Raw genomic sequence first — 12,980 nt, forward strand, 5'->3', positions numbered from 1 at the left:
TCCAGCTGGCAGCCTTGGGGGGGTTTGAACAGCCGGTTCCGCTCTCTTATTTCTCCGATAAACCAGGGCTAAGCCAACTCCGATCAGCATGAACCCTGTCATCACGGTTCCGAATAGATAGATATCTTCAGCGTCCTCGATCGACAGTCCCGCCAGGCACATGATCCTCCAGTTCTGCCACCCGTCCATCGTGTATCCGGCAGGGAAAGTCCCTCCAGGGCACTCAGGCTCTCCCGAGCCCAGACTTCTCGTTGAGAAAAGGGTGTCAATAGCATTCAGAGACCAGTTGATCAAATCCATAATTCTCTTTTAGGTTTTAGAGAACGACAGTGGGAGGCTGTTCCAGGGAAAGTAATGCACACGAGACAAGACAAGGACATAGAGGCTAAGCAGGGAAGATAAGGGTGAGGAGGAGAGGAGAAAAGTGCGACGCATGTATACAGGGCACCCACAGTTACCTGTCCAGCCTTCCAAAAGAGCAGAAAAGGTGAAGAAGTGGTGAGCATCAAAAAGACTAGTAAGAGGGCACCCAATTTAAAAGGAGCCATTATGGAACAATAAAAGCAGAAACTAAAAGCAAGGGCTGGCAAAATTTGGGACCGTCTCCATACTCTCTTCTAAATAAATATGTCCTCAGGATTTCAATTTCTTTTTCTTGACGTTACTCATTCTGCTTAATATAAAAAACAGCAGCACACAATAACTCAAATTGCACTGATGGTTTATTTGAGTATCATTCTGTGACTTCAACCTTTTGGTATAATTTTGGACATTTTATTTATTAATTTTACTATGAAGTATACTAAATAACTTTTTAAAAGTTGCTGTTATCAAAAGGCCCACATTAGCAGATTTTAATATTCATGTGTCTATTGGATTAAAATGGATGCACTAGTCTTTATTCACCCCTTGCCTTGGTGAATCGGACAATGGAGTTCTGTTGATGATGGATGTCTTTCTCTAGTCACACAATCGCTAACCTCAAGGAGACCATACAACCTCAAGGAGAGCTCACTGACATAACACTGATCAGCTTTCTAGACTGGCCAAACTCAGATTTAATCAACTCTGAGTTTATTTTTTAAAATTCAGAATTTGTTGAACATGCTTCTTGGAATAGGTCCCTATTTGTATTTTGCAATGTCATCAAAGCAGGGAAGGGTGTGGCTGCAGTTACCATTGTATTTGCGCCCTGACTTTAGCGTTTTAGGCACTATTTCTCTAATTTAAGTAGTTCTTCAGTAGCAACAGCAGTTTCTGACTTAACCTATATCTGACGTATATCTAAGTCTGTAATCCATAAACTAAAGGTTTCTGAGCATTCTACCGAGTATATAACACTATTGCAATGCCTGTAAGACTACAGACTGGTGGAATCAACCCGCATCCTTTTTTTGGTTGCTACCAGCTGCATCAAGTTCACTGCAGTTAGTACATGTAACCACATTTACTTCCGCTTACTGTTCAAGTAAATTTGCATGCTCCCTACAATTGTCAGAAAAAAATCTAATGCAATAGTGGGAAATACACATTTTATCCTTGATTAATTATTATACCGCATATAATTAACAGAGCATGTGAACAGTGCCAGTTGTTTTTATTTTAAACGCGCAGCACACACACACACAAAACATCGACCTACTAGCAGTTGTCTGTATTATTGTTTTTTTGTACTAAGTGGTTGTTTGCGTTACAGCGCCATTGCTTTTATTTTGAAGGATATGATCTGATGCATGTGCCACACATCCCTTCTTCTGACTTTGACGCCCGTGGGTCTGAGAACAGTGGCGTGTCAGGTTACAGGCGTGGCGCAGTTTGATTCTGATCGTTTCGTAATTCATCATCGCTAAGCAGGAAGTGCAGCCATGGCGCAGGGGCTCAGAGAAAGGTTTGAAAATTTTCTCCATGAAAAGAATCTGCTGACAGATGCCCTGGCAAAGGTGGAAGCAAAAGTCGGAGTAAGCAGGACCTACATTGCTCTCGGTGAGTGTTGACGGGTGGAAAGAGAGGCAGAGGCTGTCCGCATCACTGAGGGACGCATAGATAAAGGAAATAAAAGCCCGATGGACAGACTCACATTTAGCTGCAGTTTCCTTTAGCCATAAGCTAACAAAAGAAATTGTGTTTATTTTACATCACCAGCTCGATACTATAAAAGTAGTCTCCATAATGTAGTTACTGGTTGTAACATAGGTATATAGGTATGATCCGGTTAATGTATTCGTGGGAAGAAAATCTTGACAATTGTGTGGTGTGATGTGTTTCAGCTGTCATCGGTGTAACCGCAGTTTACTTGGTCTTTGGATACGGAGCCTCCCTGCTATGTAACCTCATCGGGTTTCTGTATCCAGCCTACATATCGTAAGTATATGTTATTCTCAGAACACTTGGAAATGGCCTTAATCGCCTGTTATTTGCTCCTGTCGTTGTGCTTTCAAGTCACTGAATCTATAAAAAGGCCTGCGTTCATGTCAGCGCTAAGGACAACCTCCTTTAATCGAGATGACCACACCTGTGAGATTTATTTAGGGTATTGTAGCGCTTAAGCTCCAAAAGGATATAGATCTGTAGGCTTACTTAATATTTAAGCTTCTTTTTTGTGCAAAGTTTTTAATTTTTGAGTGCGTTTGCCCTCCACCAGTCTTTAATTATCATTTCCCGCAAACAAACAATGACAATAAAATACATAAGCACCTACAAAAATGTTAGTTTTAAGAAAAAGAACAATTTAAGCATTAAAAAAATCACAAAGGGAGAACAATATAATATCCACAACTGCACCAAAGAGTAAAACAGTGAACTGTGGATTATTAAACTGTATAGGTCTTTGTCTTCTAAGTCCCTATTAGTAAACAAATGATTCATTGATGGTATTTAATTTATTTATACTCAACTGGCTTATCTCAAAATGTAAAAGAACCAGTTTTGTCTTATCATTTCCTAACAACTTTTCAATTTACAATAAGTCATTACACAGCAGTGGGGAGTGGATTTCATCACAGTAGGTGTTTCTCTAAAAGTGTTGTAATGAAGTTTAAGGATTTAAATTATCCACTCTTCTCTTCTTCAATGCCATGTGCCAGCATAGTGCAGAGCAGCTACCTGAACTCTACTCCCACAGAGGTCGATTTTCTTGCTAATAATTTTACATCTTCACTGGTTACGACTCTAGATATTGTAGCTCCCCTAATAAAGAAATTCCACGATCACAAGTACATCTGCTGTGATGCTTAGACTTCTGATTAAGTCTCACAAGTGTCAGCTTTGTTTTTATAGCCCACATAGATATAAAAATATGGATATGTTCTGATAAATGATTAGAATATAATATTTCTGACTGTCTGAGTCAAAATTAAATTGAATTGAATCGAATGGGGACCTTGTGAATCGGAACCAAATCAGTTATTGAAATCAGTGACGATACCCAGCCCTACTGCTGATTTGAGTCTTCCTGCATTGTCAACGTCCCAACATTTATCCAATTTGGGGTCACAGGGAGCTGCAGTCTGTCTTAGCTGTTATGGGATAAGAGGCAAGGTACCAGTCCATCACAGGCCCAACACTGAGACAGGCCCAGTTTTGAACCAGGAACTTTCTTTAATGTGAGGTGACTTTTTATCAATTATTGCCGTAGTTAGCCCTTAATTAGCCCCTGGCTTCTAGCTTTTTGGTTTAACATCTGCTAACACAGGGGAACATTGCTAGATAGATATAGATGATCTATTTTCATTTGACCCATGGAAATAATTCATCATAACGGGGTATCAGCGATGTAAGGTTTTGCCTTTTTTATAGCAATTCTTGCACAGAGTTACAAAAATGTTTAACGGGCTACTAATCTAAGGCAGTTGGAAAGAAAAGCGACTGGACTACTTTGAGATTCTTGAAGAAGCTTCAGCTCTCATCCAAGACTCTTCAGTTCTGAAGCTTCATCAGTTCTGGGAACTGAAAGATTACCATGATCTGGATGACTGAGAACCTACACAGATTTATCATCTATTAATTGTAAACTGAACTTCATCTATAAAGTTAGTGGATTTCCCCTGTGACTTACAAAGAAAGCATTTAAAAAATTTTGTCATCAAAAGTTTTAAAACAGTTCTTATCATTGTGATATTATCTAGTAAAATCTCAGGGCTAATACTACATGCAGTCAGCATAGTGTCACATGTTGGCCTGCTGCCGTCACTATGAATGTTTTTCTTGTCTCAAGTTTTTTGAGAAACAGCTTGATAGAAAGTAACCAGAATTGTCCTCAACATTTGATACATTTTATTAATCTTAAGATATCAGTATTTTCTCAAGTCAAAAGTATGGGTGTTACATTATTTGGTACAAGAGAAGAAAAGAGTAATAATGTTAAACAATAAGCTCAGAGTGGAGCTAATAATCTGCATAGGTTTATTTGTACAAACATATGTTATCTTCACTGTAACTCTGTTTATAACAGGTTATTTTATCCTGATTTTGTAAATCTTATTTGAAATGACTCATCCTTTCGAAACTAAACTGAAATCTCTAGAGCTAGCAGCTCTTTAAAAGTTAAGCCATTACTTGCAACATGGTTGCCTGGGTGTTTGCGTGATTATTTCTTAGTTGTGTAACAGTGTTTCTGTTTGTTGCAATAAATCTTGTGGTGTTGGAAATCCTGTCTATTCCCCCCTTAAATAGTACTACATTTGTAAGGAAAATGCATTTGTGGGTTGAGCAGCAGAGTTAAAAAAGTTTGGTTGGTTGCTTGATTAGCTAGGATGAGAATTGGAAAAGGCTGTAGTTCAGGCTGTCCACTACTGTGAATACTGTGAATCCCAGGCGACACCTTGCAAGTGGAGCATGGTAGCTGTGCTTCATTTTAATAATTTTAAATGGCAACGAAATGTCTAAATTAGACAAAATCTGTATCAACAGCATGATCAAAATGTTGTAGCTTCTGTTTCATCACTGTAGAGTTCTGGTGCTTTTCAATAATAGAATAAAAAAAAACAACTTGTTTCAGAGTTGACCCTTTTCACATATGAGTTAAACTGATTGTAACATTAGTCTCCCATGAAAATGACGAGTATGGCTGTAATATTGGAAGGCATGGCATGGTCTGTGTGCCTTGTAGTCACACAAATAAATCAAACCACTGCTGTAAGATTTATAAACCCCTCATTTGTGTGATAAATTCTTAATGGTGTGTATAAATGTTGTTGTGATGTATTCTGTGAACACCTCAACATGCACGTTTTCACCAAATGGCCATATAGACTAAGTGAGTTTAAGTATTAATGACATATAATGGATGTGTTGGTACTACTGGAGGAAAATGAAAATTCATGACCCATTGATTAACAGGCCGATTTCTGTGTATTCATCCTATGCATTCACAAGGTGGTATTGTCTGTTCAATTTATTATTGATGCTTGAATACATCAATACATGCTGCATATTGAAAGCGAGATATGAGCTTGATCCATGTGCACATTCATGGTCCTTACAGAACAGTGCTTACAGGTATGTGTAAAAGAAGTACCAAACATGTCTTTGTTCTTCCCAGGATTAAGGCCATTGAAAGTGCCACCAAAGATGATGATACTAAGTGGCTGACCTACTGGGTGGTGTATGGAGTCTTCAGTGTGGCAGAGTTTTTTGCTGACATCTTCCTTTCCTGGTTCCCATTCTACTATATTGGAAAGGTAATCCAGTTGGTCTCTGTGCCTGTCCTCCTGGCACTTACATTGATAAGGCATTACATTTTGACCACTGACAGGTGAAGTAAATAACACGGAGAATCTCTTGGGAGCAAATAAAAATTTTGCCCTTGAAGTTGATCTGTTACAAGGATTTGAGCGAGTTTGACAAAGGCCAAATTGTGATGTCTGTGTATCTACAAAACTGCAGCTCTTGTAGGATGTTCCCAGTCTGCAGTTGTCAGTGTCAATCAGAAATGGTTCAAGGACAGAACAGTAGTGAACCAGCAACAGGGTCATGAGCAATGTTCCCTCTAATTTTTCACGTGTCTGAGCGAACACACAAACTCCCCGAGCGGTCCCTTGGACCACTGTGAGCAACAGCAGACGTGTGCACTGTGGTCACGCCAGCATCAAATCCATCCAAGTTACATGGTTTATTAAAATAATCAAATTACAGCATTTACATTTATGCTAGACTACTTTTAATTAACTGCTTTAGCCCACTTACAATGAAAATTTAAATAAATCTTGTTCGTGACCTGTGTAGTATTTTTTGAAAACACAACTTTCTTTTTTTTTTTTAATATTATTTTTATAAAGCTCTGACTTGTATTATGAGTCTGAGTCTGTGGTCTGGGAGAGAGTCCTGTAACTCTCTGTCAGCAAAATACAGTATATAATGACCAATGTTGGGCAGTTAATGATATAGTTACTTCTTCAAAAAAGTAACTGAGTTATGCAAACAACAAAGTTTTTTTGCAGCTGTTTACCTTAAAATGCAGCCAAGGCGTTTTTTTAAACAAACATTTCAAACTATTTACAGAACAATCAGCTGTTCTGCATCAAATCTGATGCCACACAAATTATTTGTGTCAGTCCAAAAAAATAATTTCTGTCCACTATGAGATGAAGGAGAACAACAGCCTGGTACCTGCAGGCCTGACAACAGGAGATGTATCACTGCTGTAACACCTGTAACATTCAGCAGTCGCCTCATTGTTCTGACACACACAACAAAACTATCGACTACACTACACACTAACTACACAAGATTTGCGCTAAACGTCGCAAATCTCTCACATCTCAAAACACCGCTCTACTCCTAAAACTTCCCCCCTTCCTAAACAATTAAATGCCTTGTTGCCATATCATTTTTTGATTGGTAGATATGGTACATTTTTCGACCAATAAGAAAGGGTGGGGTTTTCTGGTTTTGTCTTTGCTCACAGGCGGAGAATGCTTTTGAGTGTTTTCCTTATAAAATGCAGTTTTTACCGTTTCTTCCCGCAGTAAATATAAACAACGACAGTATTCAGGAAGAAAACCAAACATTGCAGATACATTTTTATTATAACTCTGGTTTTATCAACACAATTTAAAAACTGGTATAAAGTCCACACTTTTTCCGTCAATTGTTCCGTCTGTCCTGCTCACATCTCCAGTGGTTGTACACGTTGTCATTAAGTGGCTTCACTCCACATCAGCCACGCTGCTTTGCTAGCTAAAACACCGGTGTCGGCACATAAGGACGCTGTCATAGACTGTCAATGACGTTGATTAGCTGCGTATATACGAATGTGAATCGCATTATTGGCTGGACTATGGGATAAGGTGGCATCGTGCTAATTCCATACGGGAGCAGCCAGTAGCTTATTGACTAACACTGCAAAAAAGAATTCTTAAAGTATTAATTTTAATTTCAATTCAGGTTAGATTTTTTTTTGTGCCCAACGCAGATTTTCTGTGCGCAGCGACCGTGCCAGCAGTGCGCAATTGCACACGCGCGCAGCTTAGAGGGAACATTGGTCACGAGCATCCAAGGCTCATTCATGCACGTGTAAAGGCTGGCCCATGTGGTCCAATTCAACAGATGAGTTTCTGTACCTGAAATTGCTATTAATGCTGGTCATGATAGGAGAGGGAAAAAATGCTGGTTATGATAGAAAGCTGTCAGGATACTGTGCATCGCAGTTTGTTGTGCATCGGGCTGCAAAGCCACAGACCAGTCAGGGTCATGTTGAATGTTTTCCGCTAGGGATGTGAGCATCATAACTGGACCACAGAGCAATGTAAGAAGGTGATTTGGCCTGAAAAATCGTATTTTCTTTTACATCACGTGGATGGCCTAGTGTGTGTGTGTGTGTGTGTGTGTGTGTGTGTGTGTGTGTGTGTGTGTGTGTGTGTGTGTGTGTGTGTGTGTTGCTTACCTGGGGAACACCTGGCACCAGTATGCACTAAGGGAAGAAGTCAAGTTGACAGAGACGGTATGATCCTTTGGGCAATTCCCTGCTGGGAATCCTTGAGTCTCGAAATCCATGTGAATGTTACCATGACACATATCACCTACCTAAGCATTGTACGAGACCGTGTGCATCCTTTAATTGAAACGGTAGTCCCTGATGGGTGGGCCTCTTTCAGCAGGATAATGTACACTGCAACAAAGCAGAAATGGTTGGGAGCACAACAATGACTTTGAGGTGCTGACCTGGATTCAAAATTCCCCTCATCCTGTCGGGCATCTGTAGAATGTAATGTGTAAACGAGCCCGATCCATGTAGGCCCCACCTCCCAACCTACACGACTTAAAAGTTCTGTTACTAATATCATACTGCCAGATACAACAAAATCATTACAGGGGTCTAGTGGAGTCCATGCCTCAATGACTCAGGGCCGGTTTGGCAGCAAAAGGGGGACCAGCAATTTAGGCAGGTGGTCATAATGCCTGAAAGTTATATTATTATTATTCTGTTTAGTGCCAAATTCTATACCTGTTTTAATTTTTTGAGAGAAATTTTGTTTTTTTTCCCCAGTGTGCCTTCTTGGTGTGGTGTATGGCTCCAACTCCTTCTAATGGATCGGTGCAGATATATAACCGCATCATTCGACCATTCTTCCTCAAGAACGAGGCCAAGATTGATGATGTAGTGAATAACATCAAGGACAAGGCGTCAGAAGCTGCAGACAAGTTCAAGGATGAGGGTGACTAAATCATCATAATTGTGTAGTGTTTGCTAAAAGAGCCTAAATGATATATCAGATCCTATTTAAGATGCAATGAAAAATTGCCTTCAAGAGATTTAACTGTAGCTGCTCACATTCAGCTAGCTAAGCTCGGATAAGAGGTGAAACGTCTTCAAGAAACTCAAAAAGTCTACTGGCCTTTCTTTTCAAGCTCCTTAGATATTAAACAGACTTAAACCTCCTAGCAGAGACCACTTTGTATTCATGTGAGTGTAATGCAGATAATGGTCTCCCTCTTACGAGAGGGAAGAAACACGTGTCCTGCTTCCCACATTGCCTGGATAGGCAGCTACTAAGCATCCCTGAAGTGAAACATGTTGTGTGCTAAATGTAAGAACAGCAAACCTCAGACAATACTCCAACTTGAGTTCTTTCTCTAGTTTGGGAGTAATTTTGTGAATTTGTATACATTTCAGTTATTTAAAAAAAAATGGCAATAATAAAGTCAACCAAAAACAGAAAAAAAGGATTGAAACATTTTCAGTAAAAAATACAGGAGATTTTCACATATCATCCACTGTACCAAACGTACACAACAACAGCACAACAAGGTCCAAATCCCCAAAACTAGGGGTGGGCCATAATTTAAAATAGTTTCATAGTAGACATGTTTATATTTTGTAGTTGTAAATTAAAATTAAGTTGATCTTGGATTCCATTTTGCAGGTTTCTAAAGTCAAACATCTGCAGTGCTGATGTACTACGTTTCACTGACAGTATCTTTGTATTTGTTTGTGATTTGTCCACAGCTAAGAAAGCCACAGCAAACCTCATATTTGAGGAGAAGAAGAGCTCCTAAGAATGAAGTCTGTCCACAGTGCCAGCTCTGTAGCTGACTCATTGAAGAAATTTTGTCTTGAAAATGTCAGTTTTTACAGCACCTATTCAGAACACATCTGTAAGCTTCATGCCTGTGATATTAAATGTAAAACTGTAGCAGTCAAAGCCGCTCCATGTTTTGTTTGGTTTTTCTGGAAGGCTCTCAGTTTAACTGTATGGTAGTCCTGGTATGCTTCTTGAACCAAATAAAAACTACTTTACTAAAACCATTTCCTAATGTTAATGATCGTACAACAGATTTGATGGAGATTATTCAGTTTGCTGTTGAGGAGTTGATATGACTCAGGTCTTACTGACAACTCATGTACTTTGCTGTTCTTTTGTTTTTCCTTTATCGCTGCCTAAGTAATATTTGGTGCCAGTTTGATCAGCTCATTGAAAAGATGTTAAGTTAACTAGTAAGAGACTTCAAATGGAACAAATTGTGTGTTTTATATCCCCTTAATGAAATGTTTTGAAAAAAAAAGAAGGTTAAAACTATTCACTTTCGGTCTGGCCTTATATATAGTGTAAATCCAGCTGGGATGTGAGGAGGTTGAACAGGTCACCTAATAATTGGAAGGTTGTTGGTTTGATCCCTGTCTGCTCCAGCCTGTATGCCAAATATCCTTGGGCAAGACAGTAACCCTAGGTTGCTTTATACTCTGATAAAGAGCACTTATGTAGGAAACGCATAGAGGGAAAAAAGTGCTTGTATAAATGGGGGTGAATGAGGACAGGTTCTGTAAATGCTTTATTAAGGTCTCAGTTAGACTAGAAAACTGCTATATAAGAACCAGTTCATTTACTAGTGTGTTTTTAGCTGTCACTGTACAGGGATGTAAAAATACAACAATACTGTTGACCAAAATATCCTATTAGAGTGAGTAATAGACTCCAGTTTGTGCATGTAAATGGAGAGTCCTCTTCACACACTGAGGTTAATTATGGAGTTCCACGTGGTTCAGTGCTAGGACCAATTCTGTTTACATTATACATGCTTGCCTTAGGCAGTATCAACAGAAGGCATTGTGTACATTTTCACTCCTATGCAGATGACACACAGCTTTATCTGTCCATGAAGCCAGATAACACACACCAATTAGTTAAACTGCAGGAATGTCTTAAAGACATAAAGACCTGGATGGCCTCTAAATGTTCTGCTTCTAAATTTAGATAAAACAGAGGTTATTGTACTCGGCCCTGAAAATCTTAGAAATATGGTATCTAACTGGATTTTTACTCTGGATGGCATTACCTTGGCCTCCAGTAACGCTTGGAGTCATTTCTGACCAGGATATGTCCAGTGCACATATTAAACAAAGATTTACGACTACTTCTTCCATTTGTTCCATATCCACACTGAGAAACTAGTTCCCATTGTATCTTAATGACCTTGTAGTACCATATCACCACATTAGAGCACTTCACTCTCACACTGCAGGCTTACTTGTTGTTCCTGGAGTATTTAAAAGTAGAATGGGAGGCAGAGCCTTCAGTTTTCAGGCCCCTCTTCTGTGGAACCAGCTTCCAGTTTGGATTCGGGAGACAGACACCATCTTTACTTTTAAGATTAGGCTTAAAACTTTCCTTTTTGCTAAAGCATATAGTTGGAGCTGGATCAGGTCACCCTGAATCCTCCCTTAGTTATGCTGCAATGGGTTTTTTGCTCTGCTGGAGGATACATTTAGTATTTCTTCGTCATTCACCCTTCTCACTCAAAATGTGTTGATAGACTCCTCTGCATTGAATCATGCTTGTTATTAATCTCTGGCTCTCTTGCAAAGCATGTCTTTTATCCCATCTTCCTTCTCTCACCCCAACTGGTCGCAGCAGATGGCTCCGCCCCTCCCTGAGCCGGGTTCTGCTAGAAGTTTCTTCCTGTTAAAAGGGAGTTTTTCATTCCCACTGTCGCTGAAGTGCTTGCTCATAGAGGGGTCTTATGATTGTTGTTTTTTCTCTCTGTATGTATTATTGTAAGGTCTACCTTACAATATAAAGCACCTCAAGGTGACTGCTTTTGTGATTTGGCGCTGTATAAATAAAACTGAACTGAATTAATCAGAGTGTAGCTTCAAGTCAATTAAACTTCTTGGTTATTTAGCTGGTCAGTTAAGGTGCAGAAGGGGTTGTTATTCAGTTTCAGCTGTTTTGATGTTAATGAAATTAACAATAGGTGCACTACAGGTAGAACAATGAAACAACCCCCAAAACAGGAATGGTGTTACAGGCCACTGACTTTTTACCTCTTTTCTGTTTTTCACTAGTTTTGCTTTTGTGTAGAAGTCCAGAGTCCGGGTCACTACTTGTAGCATGAGGCGAGACTTGGACCCTACAGGTTGCAAAGGTAGTTCAACTCCTCTAAGATTCCTCTAAGTTTGACTCCTCTCCTGGCTGTAGCTCAGGAGGTAGAGCAGGTCATCTACTGATCGAAGGTTAGTGGTTTGATGCTTCAATAAGATACCAGTGTGCTTTCTGATGCATCCATCGAAGCGAATATTAGCTAGGAAGCACTGAAAAGCATAGAAGAAAGTGCTGAATGGGTGAGTGTGGCATGTTGTATAAAGTGCTTTGAGTGCTCCAGGAGAGTAGAAAAGCGCTATATAGGAATCAGTCCATTTACCATAGCAACATGTGCCACTGCAATAAGGTTTGCTGAGATTAGTTACCCTAAGAGTAGTGGACTGGGCTATAGAAGGTCCTTGTATAGAATACTAGAACTGGCAAGTCCTACAGCAGTGATAGATGCGAGAAGCTGTGGAGAACATTATGCTGCGTAACATCACTCATATTACATGACTGACCCACTGGTGGTGGGTTAGTAATGTTCTGGGGGAGAAATGAACAGACTTCTACAGGCCAGGCAATGGGACACTAACTGGATATCAGGATGAAGTCCTTGGATCCAGTGCTAGACCAACACTGGTGCAGTGGTACCTGACTTCCTCCTGGTGCACCAGAATTGACACCATTGACTTCCCCCACACCTGACTTAAGTCCAACAGAACACATCTGGGATATATCACGTCTTGGTCCATCTGACGCCACCAAGCTCAGAGATGCTCTGATCCAGGTCTGGGAGGTGATCCCCCAGGAAACCATCTGATATGTCGTTAGGAGCGTGCTCCAGTGTTGTTAGGCTTACATAAAAGTATATGGGGTCCATACTGAGTACCAGTTTAAGTTTATACAACGAAATTCCAGCAAAATGGACTAGTCTGCCGCATAATTTTTTTCATTCTTTGGGTTTCAGGTTGTATTTAAATTCAGCTATGTGTAGTTTGGTAATTTAAATTTCCATCAGTCACCATGACAGGCATCCATTCCTAAAGCAGTATTCAGTCCATAGCAACATAGATATTAAGCAATTTTCCCCCCTATTGAGATTTGATATTTTCAAAGTGTTCATTTATTTTTTTGAGCAACGTCTTGTAATAGTGTGTTCCAAAAAAGGTTAACTTGTGG

General features: G+C 39.8%; 1 protein-coding gene across 1 annotated transcript; it reads left to right on the forward strand.

Annotated features, from left to right (window-relative positions):
- Positions 1 to 1,792: 1,792 nt before the first annotated feature.
- reep5 (receptor accessory protein 5) lies at positions 1,793 to 11,546 on the forward strand. Its single transcript, XM_085358623.1, has 5 exons — positions 1,793 to 1,983; positions 2,268 to 2,361; positions 5,540 to 5,678; positions 8,486 to 8,654; positions 9,446 to 11,546. The coding sequence occupies exons 1-5, from the start codon at positions 1,866 to 1,868 to the stop codon at positions 9,493 to 9,495; spliced, it is 570 nt and encodes a 189-aa protein (XP_085214749.1). The 5' UTR covers positions 1,793 to 1,865; the 3' UTR covers positions 9,496 to 11,546.
- Positions 11,547 to 12,980: the final 1,434 nt, after the last annotated feature.

Source organism: Diplotaxodon limnothrissa, linkage group LG7 (genome assembly GCF_057381915.1).
Source record: "Diplotaxodon limnothrissa isolate DT_005_m linkage group LG7, D_limnothrissa_male_GT1.1, whole genome shotgun sequence".
NCBI lineage: Eukaryota > Metazoa > Chordata > Actinopteri > Cichliformes > Cichlidae > Diplotaxodon > Diplotaxodon limnothrissa.

Bases quoted from the DNA above. Each gene is read 5' to 3' on its own strand.
- reep5 (XM_085358623.1), top strand. From the start codon at position 1,866: ATGGCGCAGGGGCTCAGAGAAAGGTTTGAAAATTTTCTCCATGAAAAG. The intron at 2,362-5,539 runs GTAAGTATATGT...TGTTCTTCCCAG, and splicing joins CTGTATCCAGCCTACATATC to GATTAAGGCCATTGAAAGTG. The intron at 5,679-8,485 runs GTAATCCAGTTG...TTTTTTCCCCAG, and splicing joins CATTCTACTATATTGGAAAG to TGTGCCTTCTTGGTGTGGTG.